We start from the raw sequence: 18129 nt of genomic DNA, 5'->3' as shown, positions 1-18129 counted from the left end.
AAAGATTGATGAGGTAGAATAGTTAGCAAATCATGCAAATCAATCATAGAAACATATGAAATCAAAAGACATAACTTGAATTACATAAAAACAAGAATGAGATGCATTTACCTCATAAACCTTATACCTTCTCCTTTGGATTGAGTTTGATGAAGTGAAGGCGCCTCTTGATGATGCTCCACTTGATGTGCTCCTTCTGCTTGCTTGATGTGGATGGCTCTCCAATGTTGTGCACAAATAAGATGGATCTTGAGGGATGATAGGGATGAGATGATTAAGTATGGATGGGAGATGATTTTGACATGGTAAGGGCGCTAAGATGACTTTTCTAGGCTCAAATTAGCAGCATAAGATTATTAAACTTGGAGATGAAGAATTAAGGGATGGAGTCCTCAATTTATAGGAAGAGGAGAGGAAGAATGGATGGCTAGAATGGATTCAAGATGAAGGGCTAGGATTTCTTGTGAGATCACACAAGGCCCAAGAGAGGGTGTGGAGACCAAGAGAAATGCCTTGAAGGCATTTCTTGTCTCCACACTGCTCAAGGTGCATTGGGAAGACTTCCCAATGTGCCTTGAGAAGAGCAAGGGATGTGACATTCTTTAAAGAATGGGGAGGAGGAATTTAAAATTCTCCAAAAAGGGATGATCATGGGGATTGGACGAATAAGAAGCAATTAAAAATTCCTTGGGAGAGGAGATGCTTAGAGTAATGTGAGATTTTGAAAATCTCACATTCACCTAGGGAAAGAGCATTAAAAGCTAGTGGTTGGATGGAAGGGATAAGGAGTTGACTTTGTGGCTAATCATGATGATTAGCCACTAGCAATTCATTAGGAGGGGGATTAGAGGAAAGATTAGGTGGGATAGGATTTGTAGGAGGATTTGACTAGGAGAGAGAATGAGTGGAGGGAATTAAAAATTAGAAGAATAAGATTAAGTGAGTTTAGGGAGTTTCTAGAAGACTTTATTAGGTTAATGATGAATTAGGAAGATGATTTGTAGGAATCATGTAGGTTAACTAATTAATTGAAATTAATTAGCTAAGAGGAAGATTTGTGAAGATTTGATTTTTAGAAGAATAGAGGGATTGATTTATTAAATAAATCAATCACATACTATAGTGACAATATTAATTATAATTAATTAATATTGAAGAGAATTTGAATTAACATAATTAATTAATTATGTGAGGAATTAAAAATAATTAAAATAACTATTTTTAAGTGTCTACATCAACATTAATATTAGTGAGCTTACAAAGGATTAAGCGTATTAGGTACTTCATTATGAGGCAGATAAAGATGAAATAGCTACAAGAATGCATGATAAGACTTATCATAAGGAATCATAATAGTAAATGCCAAAAATTTCTTGCAACCAGTACATAAAGCATTCATAAATAGTGATATTATTGTTTAAAAATACTATCAAAGGATGATATTATAAAGATAGAGACCTAGAACTCAGTATGCAGTCATGGATAATAGTGTAGGGTTAGGTATAGTCCAAGACCTTGTTTAAGGGGAAACACGTGATAGTGCACGTGCCTAAGGAAAACTCTACAAAAATAGTGAGCAACAAGACTATCAAGAACAATATTTCAATCTTAGGCATAAACAACTCAAGGAGATAATGATTAACAAAGAAAGCACTTACAAAGATATATCTGGTCATAAAAGATAATCATCTGAGTTGGAGACATGAGAATATTGTAGAACACAAAGTAGACAGTGCCAGATCATAAGGCATACACTCCATTTCAAGGCCCCAAACTTAAGGGCCATACAAGGAGATTCCATCAATTCCAATTGTAGTCCATAAAAGCCTTGTCGCAAAGCAAATCAAAGACAAAGTACAGTCATAGAGAGATAAGAAGATCAATTCTATCAAAGAAATAAAAGAACTCAAAGGAATTCAAAGATGTAATAGTAATAAGGCATGCACAAAGGCTCTAAACAATGGTGATACAATGTTGCCGACCAGTAATGAGGAGTGAAGAATAAGGATTGTGATAGAAACCAGGTTCTGAATACAAAGGCACATGATAGTAAGTTTGAGATTAGACAATGCAACATGGAGATGTGATCACCTTCTATGAGAAATGAAAGTATAGTCATGCTAATATTTTTTAGTAGATTGGATTACCATAAACATGCACATGGAAATGACTAAAGGGTGGGAGTTTCAATTAAGTGAACTTCAAGTTAGAATGTAAGTTCTTAGTATCATTCATCAGTTCAGGCATTAGTTTTTAGAGAAAATATTAATTTCTAAGTTCATCATCAGTTTGAGGCCTGAAAAGGTGGAGTTTTTGTTAGGAACTAGAAGGACAACTAAGAGGAGGGGGGTGAATCAGTTGTCAATGAATTTCAACCCAATTATAACTTAATCAAAATTAATGCTTAATATCGGTAAACCAAACTTAATGTTAGTTTATAAATTAGCAGTTAATATCAATACCAGTGAAACTTAATATATGAAATAGAAAGATAAACAAAATCCACAACACATAACACAAATATTTTTGACGTGGAAACCCTGTAAGGGGAAAAACGATGGTGGGAAACCTTACCCACACTCAGATGATACTACTGTAGATAGTATGTGTATTCAAATGGGGTTTGCACATGCAGAAAGGCCAACCGCCTAGAGCACACTGCTCAAATGGGAGTCACAATGACTACACTAGGATGGTTAAATCCTAGAATAATGTACTGCTCAAAATAGCATCTCCAATATTGGATTCAGTACCGGTTAAGCTCTGATAAACACCTTCAAACCTTCCTTGAACCTTCTCTATGGTATGCTCATATAATCTTCAATATTTGCACAATTCCAATTCATTCAAACTAAAATTAAATTCTGATTCATTCAAACTAAAAGAAAAGGCCCTACTATTCTATGGGGCCATTTACCAGAAATTAAAGCTAGTTACAGCTGGAAATAAAGTGAACAAGAGAATGCAAGGAACTACTAAAAAAATCTTGATGATAAGAAAGAAAGGACCAACCTCTTGTACAGTTGCTGCCAAGCATCTATCTACAACAATTGTGCCCGCTTCCTCCAAAATTTTGTACCTTGAGCCCATGTATAATGATGGCGCATAATTACTTTTTTTTTAAAATGCCTCGTGTTCATCAAAATTCTAATGTCAAATATGAAATCTAAACTATCGACAAAAGTCAACTCGATGGTAACACAAGTAGAAGCATGTGATTGGGATAGAATACAAGCTGATGAAGCCCATCGATAGAACGTACACTAGCGACAATGGAGAAATCTTGTATCACCGATAGCCGATGATGCTATCAGTAAGACTTATCTCGCTGGACACTAGCAAAAATAAAATGCATCGGGAAAGGTTATGATGATAAAGGGTCAAAGCTTATGCTGAGGAGACATAATGTATCGGGAGGAGCTACACTGAGGGAAAATACATTAGGGAAATTATGCCCATCACCTAAACACATTTTAAGCTATCCCAATGCTCGATGAGACTAGCAGGATAACTCACACTGATCAGTAGGAAGAGATGTCATTGGCTTATGTTATCCTAGTGAGTAAGAAGAAATCAAGAGGCTATGAAAATCATTGAACCAACATATGTCGATGAATAGGTAAAATCCGTGTTCATCGGGATGCCGACATGAAATTTCAACACATCTGAATTCCGACAAACATGGGGTATACTTAAAAAATAAATAAAAAATTAATACAACAAAGAAAAAGAAATCCCATAGCCAGTCGAAAATGTTCATCGGTTTTTCGTCCGAATTCTGATGTGAAATTTTAACACATAGAAATTCGGATGAAAACGGGGTAATTTTTGAAAAAATAAATAAATTAATCTGACAAAACAAAAGAAATCCCATAGATCGTCAGAAATTCTCATCAGAAAACTGCTCCAAATGTACTAGTGATTTATTTCATTTTTTGTTTGCAGTTCAATTTAAAAGATCTTCTTTCTATATGTTTGCTCTTGGCTTTAATAGTCAATCAAAAATTTTGCCCACAAAGCATCCACATGTCACTCTGCCATTTGGTGAATGGCGGGACCTATCTACATAACTATATGCACACAAAAATTCCATGTGTGAGAGAAATCCACATTTGATTCACGAGCTTCTTTGATGTGTTCCGTAGGTCACATAACACACATGTTATACGCATTGCGAAACAACCAAACCTTTGTTACTGCGAGCTGGCGGGATAACGCGCCATCTACCATTTTCATTATACCACGTTGTTTCCTCTCAGGTCATCTTACCCATGCAGGTTGGTGGGATGTGTTAGCTTTCTCCATTTTATGTTGCCCCACAGGACCATTTTTCTTCAAACCTGCATGCTATGAGATAGCGAGGTGCTTTGCTTGCCTTTGTTAAGTATTACCTCGCAGGGTTATATTACTTGCGAATAACACAATGCGAGATGGTGGGATAATCTCATGCTTCTACCTTCATGTTGTCCTGCAAGGCTATCTTACTTTTGTATAACATGCTGCGGGATAGCAGGAAACATAACCTGTCATGTTATTGACTTCTCCATCACAGTTTGGCATTACCTCGCAAGAACTTTTGGCTCTCATTCAACTTGTCACCAAGAACAAAAACCATCTTATCATAAGAAGATATTTTGATGTAACACAAAGGAGCAGCCAAAGGGAAAAATGGTCTTGCTGAAAGGAAAAATTACACCGAAATCAAGACATGTCAGCCAAACATCCACTCCATCTCACCAAAAAAAGAGACTCTATCAGTATAGCTTATAAGCGATTGCATAGCCTGAAATGGGTTACAATGATAGACCAAGTCACATCGAAATAGATGATGTCACTGAGACAGAAACACAATCATGCTGAAAAAATGCCAAACAAAGGATTTCTAACACTTTCGACTTGTAACTTCATAGCGATAACCTGTGTGTTAATGAAAACTACAACTAATACTCCCTGTACCTGCGTGTGACTAACATAGTGTGTTATACACAACTACAACTAACTTTTTTCAAGTCAGACTAGATTTCACAATACATTTCCCACACAATTGCCTGTGTCCCCCTTGTCCATTTTCATGTCCCAATGACACACTTCATGCATTCCTCCTATATCTCTTTGTGCGTATAACACAGTGTGTTATATGATGCTGTAACAACACTTATGCTCTTGGTCAATCATATTTTCCCCATGAAATCACAACTCTATGGCCTTGGTTCTCTAATCACTTGTAGGTCCAATAGAAAAATCCATTGTCCTCTCGATCTTATTTGAGGTCAATAACTCCATGCAACCTCCATCCATATACATTCAACTTGCATAGCTCTACCATCCTAATGCAACACCATATGATCCAATATGATTTTCCTTTGAGACCTCATCGTCATGCGTAACTGTAACCATTGCAGCTTCTTAATTGTTGACATCAATCAACTCTGCATGCCTGCTACATCTTCATCCAGTGGGTGTCTTGTATGTCTCTTAATAACTTCATTAACTCAGCCCTACACACACACATGTTGACATCAATGACAACTTCAATGCCAACACCTACAAGTGGATACATAGTTGATTTGTAAACATCACTTCTACATTAAGACCTTATTCCAAAAACAATGTCATTTGCTAAACGACCTACCAATTATCTATTTGTATTGTACAAATGAATGCAAAAAATAGATAAATTTTTATAATTAACTTTCCACACCTCTTTGATGTACCGATTGTCCCACTAAGGTGCAATTGTTTGTTTTTGATCGATTATGAGAACAAGCTACTTGGATCAAGAGATCAACGATGTAGAATTTTGTAGAAGCATGCAAGTAGATAAAATGCATCCTAGACATTCATCACTTTTCACTATTTTTTTTTTTTCTCGACATCGACTTTATGTTGTTAGGCAAGCATTTTATCAACGGCAAAGTGAGTACAGGCTCATTAAATCCCAACTAAATTATGAATGAATATTAATGTAGTTTCTACGAATGCTTCTTGCATTCTCCTTTTTGTTTTGAATATTTATTTCCTCCTCTAATTCACTCAATGCTCTCTATCAATATAATAAATATACCTATATTCAACTTTTACATATAGTTAACAAAGTAGTAGGGTATGCATGTAAAGGAAATTGATGACCACATATATATATTTATATGTTCAATTTTTGTGAAATCAATTTTGTAATTTATATAAATGTTAAAAAATGTTCAATTATTTTAATTTTTTTTTAATTTCTGTTAAGGTTTTTTATTCATAAAATATTAATAGAATATGATAATACATGAAAAAAGCATCAATGTTAAGTCTAAATTACACATTCTTATATAAAAAATTTAAGTTATTTTTATTTTAATGACTTTTAGATTTTTATTTGATAGGCTATATTGTTGTCTTACACCCAATGTCCAACAAAGCTAGCTTGAAAACAAGCTTGTAAATAGAGAAAAATATTTCCACATGAAAACTTTAGGGAGAAAACTTGACTTTATGGCAGAAAAACATTTAATGTGTGAGAGAAAGTGGGAGATATTATGAAACTAGATACATTGATTTTATATGAATACCTAAATGCCAAAATATCATTCTTCGTAGATTGGTAGATATATTTTTTTGGTTACCAATCTTCTCTAGAGTTAGTTGATAAGGTTTGGTTTGCTTGTAGATTTTATTTGGTGTTAGTCCTTTCAAATTTGATTTTCTTGTAGATTTTGTTTGTTCGTAGTCCTTTTGAGATTTGATTTGCTTTGAATGCAATGTTTCTTGCTAATAAATGCATTTATGCATCACCACTTAAAATTGATTATAAATACAATGAATGAATGATACAAAGATCCATACAAAGATGCAATAGACAACATAACACATTGAAATTTTTTAAATCTAATAGTACTTTCGTTTGTTCACTATTTCATCTTCTATTTTATATTTTCCCTTATTCACAAAATCTTCTTTCTTCCTCACCCTTATTGTCATTTTGCAGAGATAAATAATATTTCTGTACTTTTTTCATTTTTTTACAATGTATTCTTTCTTCCCCTATTTTTTTCTCTTCTCCCATTTTTTCTACACAATATTTGCTTAAACCATTTGAATATGTAGGCAACATAAACATCCTTGTAAACAGTTAAGGCTCACAAATAGAACAAGTTAATAACAAAGCTCATGACATCCAAGGTCCTTCAAGCTTTCTAACGTCCTTGTAGCTTTGCAAGTTTATCTTTTCCTGGCAAATCTAACGTGTTGAAACTCTTGCTCACACTTAGTAACTGTTTCTCTCCAAAAGATAAACAAAAAATATACATCAACAACTAATGATCTAGTATCCCACTGAAATAAAAATAGACCTATTCCACTTGTACAACTAGGGCAAGATGGTTGAGAAGGCTATCAAAGAACTAGAGCTGTCAAAGTATTCAAAAAGCAATTGCTTGGTCACCTATTAAGTATGACTGATATCTCATTGTAAGTTGTATGTTCTTGGCCTTTGGGTGAAGGTTTGGATGCAAACCTTTGCTTCATTCAACTTGCAACATAAACAAATAAATAAGATTGAAATCAAAATATATCCAACAAATATAATTAGACTAAAGAAAACAAACAAAATTAAAACATCTAACTTTAATTTGTTAATATTATGTTTTATAATAAAAATTAAGAAAATGGTATGTAACATCAAGTTCAAGTTAACAAGTTGTGCCTCTCCCACCAAATTATGCCACAAGACAACTTTTGTTAGAAAAACTTTTAAATGCAACTTGAGGACCAGTGCATGTAGTTTTTTTATTATACATTATCTAATCATAACGTGTAGCCAAATAAATATGTGCATTATAGTAACAACATAGACCAAAATTAACTAACTGTTGAAAAACAGGATAAAACATACAATGAAAATATACTATAATTTTATGCAGTGAAATAAATAGATAACAATAAATTTTAGATGGTAATGGATAACATAATAATTCAAACCATAAGAGAAGAATTTACGTGGAGAAACCCTTTCGGGAAAAAACTCAACCACAAAAAGATCCAAGACTTGTATTAATCCTTTGAAAGAGTTACATCAATACAACTTCTCTTTCTGAAATTCTGCAAAATTTATTTGCTTTTGTGAATAACATCTATTTCTTTCAACTCAAGCACTAAATAAATAGGCATGAGAGAAACCATAAATCATAAATGGTTTCGAAAACCACTTATGCACAAATCAAAAAGAAAAACATAAACCTTCCTCTTTCAACTTGCATTTTTATCTGCCTTTTGAAAGATATTCTTTATTTTAGCAAGCTTTCTTTTATTTTTCCCCATTTTCATGCTTTAATATTTTGACAATTAAAAAACATCTTTGCAAGTTGTCACAATTGCATTTAGCAACTTTCATGACAACTAAAAGATAATTACAATTTTCCAATTAATTTTTCAATTCAAGAATAGAAACAACAAGGTTGAGACATTTCTCTGACACTAACAATATTTGTGTCTCTATACACTCTAAAAATAGATGCCACTATGGTACTTCTCCCCTGAATTTGAAGAATAAAAAGCAAGTCTTTGAAACTTTATTTCAATTTGGCTATGCATGAGCTCATTTCCTCCTAGAACTTTCACACACACACACACACACATACATACATACATACATACATATATACATATATATATATATATATATATATATATATATATATATATATATATATATATATATATAAACATATATATATATATATATATATATACATATGTATATATATACATATGTATATATATATATATCTATGTATATATATACATATGTATATATATATACATACATACATATATATACATATACATATATATATATACATGTATACATGTGTACATGTACACACACACACACATTTTAACACCCCCCATAAACTATATTTTATCATATAACTTAACTAAATGATGGGGGTCACCCACAACAAATAAGTTTGTTAGCGACCCATGTACAATAAAGAATACTTAACATCATTTCCTTAAAAATGTATATAGTTTTATCTTTTCTTGTCCATTGGTATTCAAGAATAACATGTCTTTCTTGATTATATCTAGAAAGAAGGCAAAGCATTCTGAAGATCTTTGCGATCAAAACCTTTTCAATTATCAGTACAAAAAAGTGAAGTGTTTCCAAAGATCTTTGCGATCAAAACATTCACAAGTATCAAGAGAAGAAGATGAAGAATTTCATAAGATATTTGCGATCAAAACCTTCATAGATATCAATAAAGAAAGTGAAGCATTTCCAAAGATCTTTGTGATCTAAATCTTCACAAATACCAATAAATAAAATGTTTCCATAAGATCTCTGCGATCAAGAACTTTAACGATTTAATAAGCAATAATGTCTGTGCTAATAGTTTTGTAGATGCAAAACACTTCTTTGTAACAATTCAAATCCATATTCTATTAAAAAGTTATATATATTAAACAAAAGATAAAATCAACTTCATTTCAATGCATTTTTAATTCAATAAAGATAAGTTTAACATCGTACACATATAAAAGATTGTATTAGGATAATATTCATCTTTTTATTTCAAATATATTATTCATGTTCAAGTTTGGAAGAAAAAAGTCTGTAAATTTAAAATGTAAAATATGAAACAAAATGAAAGTTTCTATTTTGAACAAATTCTTTTTAAGTTAAAATTTCAAACAAAAATTTCTAATTTTTTCATTAATTGTAATTTTTAAAAAGAAAATTAATATTCTAAATATATTCTATGATATGCAACTTTCTAATTTGAAAAATATTACATTTCCTATAAAGTGCACCCTATAGTTTTAGAGTTTCATATTAGAATAATGTTTTATCTTTTTATTTGAAATATAATATTCATCTTCAAATTTGAAAGAAAAAGGTGTCAACTAATAGTAAATTTAGAATGTAAAATATGAATCAAATTGAAAACAGATTCTTTCTAGATTAACATTTCAAACAAAAGTTTCTATTTTTTTCATGATTTCTAATTTAAAAAAAAAATTAATATTCTAAATTTATTCTATGATATGCAACTTTCTAATTTAAAAAATATTATATTTCCTATAAATTACACCTTATACCTCAAGGAGATAACTGTTAGTAACTAGTTATAAAGGCAAACAAAAATATAACTTTCAAGCAATGGTCCATAATTCATTAAAATACAGAGATTTTTTAGATATTAGAGAGAATATATAATATGGATTCTACCTTTAAAGCATTGGACAATTATATATATGTAATAATGGATTGTACATAAATTATATCAGAAGGATATAATATGAAAATTTTGATTCTGCAGTGTGCTCATAATGTTTTTAATTCACCTGCCTTAACAAATATTTTCCTAAATTCATTTTTTTTGAGTTATATAGTGGATCTCTAATAGCCAATTATGACTTCAATTTAACAATTTAACAAATTATTCTGAGAAGCCCATCAAAATTGTTAAAATTTTCAAAATCTCATGGGCTGGCCACAATTATTAAATTTTAAATAAATTACTATCATGAACTGTATATTGTATTTCAATATACAGCTCATGACAATAATTTATTTTATTTTGTAGCTGATAATTCAAAATGAGATGATGTTAGAATATACTGGAACTTTGAATAACGACGACTTTAATCCCTTAAAAGTGAAATTTCTAGCAATACCGTGTTCCCATTTAATTTGCACTTTGCTTTGTAAGATTTTAATTCTTTAAAATTCACAATAATGATTTGCATGCCTTTGTCGCAACAAATTTTTTTAAGGATTGTCTAAACTTTTCTTTAAGCAAAGGGATTCATGAATCAACGTAAACTTTCACTGCAAATACAGTTTGAATTTCCTATAATAAACTACTTAAAAAAATTCCTATAAGAAATAAACTTTTTTGTGTGATTGTCAAAGCTGGTGCTCTTCTAAATTGCTTAATATCCTTGTTCCCATTACTACTGATGATAGGGTAATAAATAGCAATGAGTTCCAATATTTAATTGAAATATGGCTATCATGATTTTTTCATGCTATATTGAATGGACATTTTTTCAAACTCGATATGTAAGCTCCGAAATAAAATTGAATCGAGTTGAATGATCTTTTCCCAAACAAAGTTAAGTTGGATTGATTGTTCAGTTCCATTAGATTTTAGTCACAATTTTATCCTTGTATAAGATGAAACTGAGCTGTCTATCCTCACCAACTTCACTCACATTTTCCTCCAGTTCTTTTGTTTAAAGGTGTAAGGCATTGGGTCCACCAAAATGTAAACAGAAAAAAATTGATTTGGTAATTTGCAACATAGAAGGGAAAAATCACCAAATCAATTTTACTTGGGTAACCTTTACATTCAAAAGAGGGAAGGGAATCCATTAGATTCAGTCACAAATCAGATAAGGACTGAATACTGAATGGATTGGATTGATTTGGGTTTCGTCTTTTATAAGTTGAAATAGGTAAAGTGCTGAAAAATGAAGGTAAAACTAAGAAAATAGTGAGCTACGGATGTGGGATTGAGATGAGAACCTGGAATTGAGTAGTATAAGATGAGTTGGATTTGACCCTAAAAAAAGCTCCTAAAAATCTAGGATTAGGTTGCGGCACCATGATCCTTCAAATTTTTTGCGCGTCAAAAAGGGTTGATTCGTCTCTGTGAATGAAGCTTATTCTGATACTTATTTCCTGCACATAGAAAGAAGGGGAGAGAATAGGGGTTTGCCTAAGTCAAGCCCTGATTTGGAATCAACCTTGCATGAAATATTGCAAATTCTTGAAATAAATTATGAAAATGTATACCTCAGATCTGCAATGACTAATAATGATACTTTGCTTCTTGAATGTAATCACATATGTTGTATGAAATGGCATGAACATGATAAAACCCTAATCACACACACATTTTTGTATATGAATGATGTAAATGAAGAATATGAATCCCTAAAGACCTCTAGAAATGCTTGATGATGAATACTTCAATACTTGAATGCTTGATTTCTTGAATCATAGTGCTCCCAATTTTGCCATCTATCTAAAAGGAGAGGGGAAGACCTCCTTATATACTTGCCTGTCATCAATTATGTTAATTTTCCAACATAGACAGACACAAACGAAGGTTTCCCACTCATTTTCAATATAGGGCAGAGGGTTAGAATTGGTCCCCAAATAAGGAGGACCATGGCATGTCGCCATGGTCCTAGTGAGGACCAAGGCACCACACCCTGGTCCTACCCCATATTTGGGATAGGGTTAAGGTGCAATGAATGGTGAAATGAGATAACATGACATTTATTACATGGTACAAGCATAAATGAGTCCCAATTGAGCATGAGGATGAGGACACTAAGGTGAGGGCCCCGAATGCAGTCAAAATTGCAAAGGGTGCAATTTTAGGATGTTACACAAGGAAAATCTATCAATAGGCAATAGATAAGGAATCACTTTCTTCATCATGGATATTACTCTCCTTGTTAGCATATACAATTAGAAGTATTTGAAAAAGAGGAACTAAATCTACATCACCCACATCTTGTTCAATAGAAAGTTCTAATTTCCTAACATATTTAAAAATAATCCAACCCTTTTAGGGCTTATCCATACAATTATTATTCGAGGGTTTCAATCAAAAAGAGAAAACCCAAGTCAAGAAAATTAATAATTCTTTTCACACTAACTAATATTACAACTAAATTAGAATGTATATAAAACAAGTCCAACTGTGCATGTTCACAAGTTCAATGAAGCCAAATTTGTATTCTTAAAATTCTTCAAAATGCAGTAAAGAATGGACACATTTCTTTAAAAACCTAACATAAATTTGATGTGATGCTAATAAGTAGGAAAACAGTGAGAATACTTTCTTTGATAGAGATTAATTTTGTATAAGACTAATAATGCTCCTTCATAAAAATTAAAATTTACTAATCTATAGTGAATTAATTGTAATGGAAGATGTAATTAAACTCCTAAAAAATGATCTCTTCATAAATTCAAAGGAAAAACATATGTTGCAAGATTTTTTCCAAAAAAAAAATTAAAATAAAGAATATTTAACCTTTCAATACAACTAAACCTTTATTTCAATTTTTATCAACAAAGGCATAAACATTTTTAACATTTAATTCCATGTATTTCACCATCTAATTTTCATAATAAAATAGTAGAACTATTTCAACATACTTAGATACCCCAAAACATATACAACTAGGTGTACTATCATAGATAAATATCACACAATTTAACACATCAACAATTCAAAGGTCCATTGCATATGACTTCAAACTTACATGGCTCTCTATCACCCTTTTCTACATGAACTTGGAGACTTTGAAGGCATCATACTTCTAAAAAAAGTGCACCTTGGAGCCATGCTTGGTTAGCAAATTGACCTCCATATTCCTAGCCATTGTATCGATCAACACCAAGACTAATGAAAAAAATATGGGAATTCCTATCACAAGTAGTCTAGGATAAGATGTCATAGTAACAATAAAAAGCAAAGAAATACTTACAAGTAATAACATACCACAAACACTAAAAAGATTGAAATTTCCAAAATGGCTTAATTATTCTGAAAGTCATTATCACTACTCCAAGAAAAAAATCAAGTTGCCTAACCATAGACTTCATGGGAATAATTAAAATTTCTTAATGAAATTTCTTATTGTATAAAGGAAAACATGATTGATGATTTGTATGAAAATCTACATGTCAAAATGAAGGATTCATTCCTTGAATTTCTCTATAAGTTCGTTCTTTGAGTCATGATGTAGACAAGATTGAGGGGTCTTGTCAAACTACCCAATATTATAGCCTTAACATGTCATCCAATCTCAATTAACATATATATGGAAAAAATAATATGAAACATATTTATTTTAAATTTTATATACACATTCATACAATAAAATTCCTAAAGAGTAATCACAGATATGAAGAATTTCAACAAGAGACAAGATTTAGAAATTTTACAATATTAGTAGGTACTTCATCCCTTCAAATCTTCAAACCCTCTTGCCTTCAACTAAATTTTTTCGTCATCGTACAACTCTCATGGTTGTCTTGAACACCTACAAATTATTTTTTTCTCTACCTCTATTCTTATCCTCTTAGCAAATTGATTTCTTACTCTTTCTTATTTGATCCTCTAAAACAACCTGCAAAAACAACCTGCAAGTTCTTTCTCAAACTTCCAAGTTCTTAGTCAAAGAGTGCAATGTTTAACCCCATTGACATTTAGGTACAAATTGAGATATTTAAGAATATGATTACTTAAAGTGGTGTAAATACTTGACATAAAGGATTTTTTAAATTAATTTATATTTTTTTCTAAACATTTTTTTAAAATAAAATGCATGCAATTTTGATAATTAATTGTAAAGTATAAGCTGAAATATTGACATACAAAAATGCATTAAATATATCAAGAAATACATAACTATGTATAATAGCATGACCATGTTAACAATTTTTTTAAAAAAGATATCATATCTTTTTAAAAAATGAAAACAATAAAATAACTTCTAAAATATTTTTTAATAAAATAAAATTTATATAAATAAAATGATTCTCAAACAGATAAAATAAGCTTTAAATAAATATAAATAGATATTCACATAAAATAAAATAAAATAATCAGTATAAATTAAATACAAAAAAAATATAAATATACTAAATAAATGAAAAACAACAACATATAATATTTGAAATGAATTATATTTACAATATTTAAAATATATAAAACACTTCAGATCTATTTATTGTTTAATCAAAATATGAATTTAATTTTAAATTTTTTTCTTTTTTTTCAAAAAATATAAATTTTTCCTAGTTATCCATATCATCTATAGATATTTTCAAACAATTAGTTGTAATCGCCCAAAATTTATTAACAATTATTGGATAGTTGTTTAAAACAAAAGTACCCACAAATTCTATTTACTATAAACAAGCACACAACAACACCAAATACTGAAAAGACATCATTAAACAATTATTCACAATTTACAGACTAAAATTAAAGGAAAGATCTTACATAAATTATGTCGATCTCAAATTGAATATATGAACTGTGCTACTTGATAACTATAACTATGTTGGAATTCTTAACTTTGATTTTATTCCAATCTTCCCCGCCTTCCTTTAACCTATCCTCTAACTCACCACTTGCCACAACAACTGATATCCTCTTTAGTCTCTTCAACTGCTCCAATCCCTCTGGAACTTTCTTCACCAATGGACAATGCTGTATCGACAAAAATTCAAGATGTTGCATTGCTCCCTCCTCCAGTGCTGGCAACCCTTGCAAAAGAGGGAAGTGCATAATAAGAAGTCTAACTAGCTTAAAAAATCCCCCACTCTCTCCAAACTTCTTTGGAAATTCTATGCATCTTGAATCATTCACCAAGCACAATGTCTGTAAGTTGGGTATATTTTGGAGCGACGAATAATCATTGCAATTATTCATTGCAAGTTCTGTCAGATTTATCATACCACATATCCAATTTGGTATGGAGAAACGAGTAAGCCCAAGTTGTTGAAGATCTTCATTACTTTCATTTTCCCTGGGAATGCCGGAAGATTGGGTTCTTCTATATCACCTTCCCTTGGAGGAATAGCATTGAATACATCAAGAATTCTCATTTTCACCAGATGCTCAAGCATACCATCTTCTAAACTTGTCAACCCCCCTTCATCTACTAAACGAAAATATATTTCCTCCAGATTGATTAAATTGCCGACATCTTTAACACAAAAGAATTCATTATCTTCACTGGAAAGTGGGATGCTTCCTGATCTCAATGTCCTCAGATTTGAGAGATTGAATATTCCCTTAGGCATACAATTGTTATCAAGTTTTTCTGAGCACTCATATATAGCGAGATACTCAGACATTTGAGTTCACCTATCCAGTCAGGTACACGTTGTAGACTCCTACATCCAGAGACATCAAGATACTTAAGACACTTGAGTTTTCCAGCACAATTTGGCACCTCCTTGATCTTTGTTTCAGACAAATTCAAAGACCTAAAAAGCTTCAATTTTCCAACACATTTTGGCAGTGTGGAGATGGCAGTACTACTAAAGTCAAGTACACGGAGTACTCTGAGACGATCAAACAAGCCTTCTGGATTACTTTTAATTTCTGGATTCTGAGAGAATGAGATGGTGCGGAGAAATTGTTGACAATGAAGAGAGCTTTTTGAAATTGCATAAGTAGTTATACCTCTTTTAGGTAATAGTAACCTGCGGCAGCTTGTTTTTTTCATTGGAAGAATAGTTTCAGACTTATGTTCTTTACTTATATCATTAACTAACTCATGCAACAAGTCATGAATAGTGTAACAAGCTGTGATTCTATCTACTTCCAACAAACAGAGATTTTGAAGCTGTTGCAAGTAACTCAACCCAATATCAAACTGTTCTATCTCCTTTTCATGTGGAATGAACCCTTCGGCTATCCACAAATATATCAAATATTCTTGGAGTATATATTTGTCAACTTTTGATGCAGAAAAAGATATACGTGTGTCCTCTGGAAAGAAAGAAAAAAAGCAAAACAAGAATTTAGACAGGGAGGAAGAGAGTCGTAACTCAGCTTGAGGATTTGCATCGTAGAATTCTCTCCATCCATTAATTGCCTCAGTTTTGACTCCCAGTCCCTTAAGTCCGAGCAGCTTGCCATGGATGCTGCAACGGTCTTAACGGCAAGTGGCAACCTCCCGCATTTTTCTAAAATTCGACGAGCCAAGCTCTCCAACTGCTCAGGTGGCTTGTTTCCCTCGAAATCGGGGAAGGCAAACAGACAAAACAGATTCCAACTTTCATCCTCTGAGAGGTTTCGCATCTCATAGACGCGGGCCCTCATCTTTGCAGCAACATCTTTATCTCTGGTGGTAACCACAACTTTGCACTGGCTATTCCTGCCAGTGAAGAGGCCAAGCCTTTGTATCAGGTCACCTTCTAAACTACTCTTCCACAAGTCATCCAGAACAATCAAACACTTTCTTCCTCCAGTTTCTCATGTATGAAGTCAGACAGTAGCACCTCACTTATACTATCATCTACTTGTAAATTGATCTGGTAGGCTACGTCACTTTGCAAACTTCTAATAGAGCAAATCTGTGAAACAGAAATCCAGGCAGAAAGCTCATACCCATATTTTGTTTTGTCGTAGAGATGCTGCAGAAGGAAAGTCTTACCCAGGCCGCCCATACCCATGACGGCAACAACACCAACAGCTGGATCCTCTAACAATCTCTCTATCTCTTCCACCTTGTCTTCCAATGCCACTGCTCGTGGATCTGGCTTACTCCCTCTTCTCAACTCTGCTCTTTTTCTTTCAGAATCACCGTTTGAAGGCTGATTTGAATGCACTATCTGATGAACAAGATTGAGCTCCTGTGCCTTTTGAATGGTAGAGCTCATCCTATCTTTGAGATCTTTAATCCTCTTTCCCATCTTATACCGAAAGCCCAATTGACTGAAACGGCAGACACATGATTGAGTGGGCCTCGTATACAAATGCTCAACAGCGCATTCATCAACTATATCTTCTGCATCAAAATATATATCGCTCACTTGCGACACCCATTGTTTGACAGAAGCATTGAGCGCAATCTGCTCATCTGCAGCTTGTAGATAGCCAGATATGTCTGTGAGATTCGTCTGCAGCCATTGGAAGTCCTGTCTGAAGTTGAGCACCAGAGATGCTTCGTTCACTACAATCTACCCAAGCTTTCTAACCACGCCTTTGGCGATCTCGATAGCAAGTGCTTCGGCCATCTTTGGTTTGAATTGTTACAGGCTCTGGATTCGCAGAAGAGAATTGAATGGCAAATGCAATTTAAGCTTGGTTGAGTCCCTTACAACTCCCTAAATTTAGAAGGAATCTTTTGGTCCAATATGAGAGTAAATTAAAGTTTGTTCATAATATTTTAATTGGGAGTTGAGTTTACATAATTTATGCAATAATAACTTTCGTAAAGATAGATTCCCTTAATTTGGAATGATGCGCGCTCTTCATTAGAGGAAGAGAGTTAAAAATCTGAAAATCGAAGGGCCCTTGTTACATTCAAAAAAATTTCCTTGAATTTCTTACCTCTGAATTAGGAAGGCTGATGCTTTCACATTATTTTAGA

At 32.4% G+C, this 18129-nt stretch overlaps 1 protein-coding gene across 1 annotated transcript; it reads right to left on the bottom strand.

The window, feature by feature from the left end:
• Positions 1-15062: 15062 nt before the first annotated feature.
• LOC131032877 (putative disease resistance protein RGA3) lies at positions 15063-17773 on the bottom strand. Its single transcript, XM_059218860.1, has 6 exons — positions 17735-17773; positions 17028-17656; positions 16583-16911; positions 15894-16523; positions 15589-15780; positions 15063-15463 (listed from the first exon to the last, which is right to left on the bottom strand). The coding sequence occupies exons 1-6, from the start codon at positions 17771-17773 to the stop codon at positions 15063-15065; spliced, it is 2220 nt and encodes a 739-aa protein (XP_059074843.1).
• Positions 17774-18129: the final 356 nt, after the last annotated feature.

This window comes from Cryptomeria japonica, chromosome 4 (assembly GCF_030272615.1).
Source record: "Cryptomeria japonica chromosome 4, Sugi_1.0, whole genome shotgun sequence".
Lineage (NCBI taxonomy): Eukaryota > Viridiplantae > Streptophyta > Pinopsida > Cupressales > Cupressaceae > Cryptomeria > Cryptomeria japonica.
Note: the sequence above shows the minus strand (reverse complement) of the source record. Positions and strands in the feature narration are given on the sequence as shown.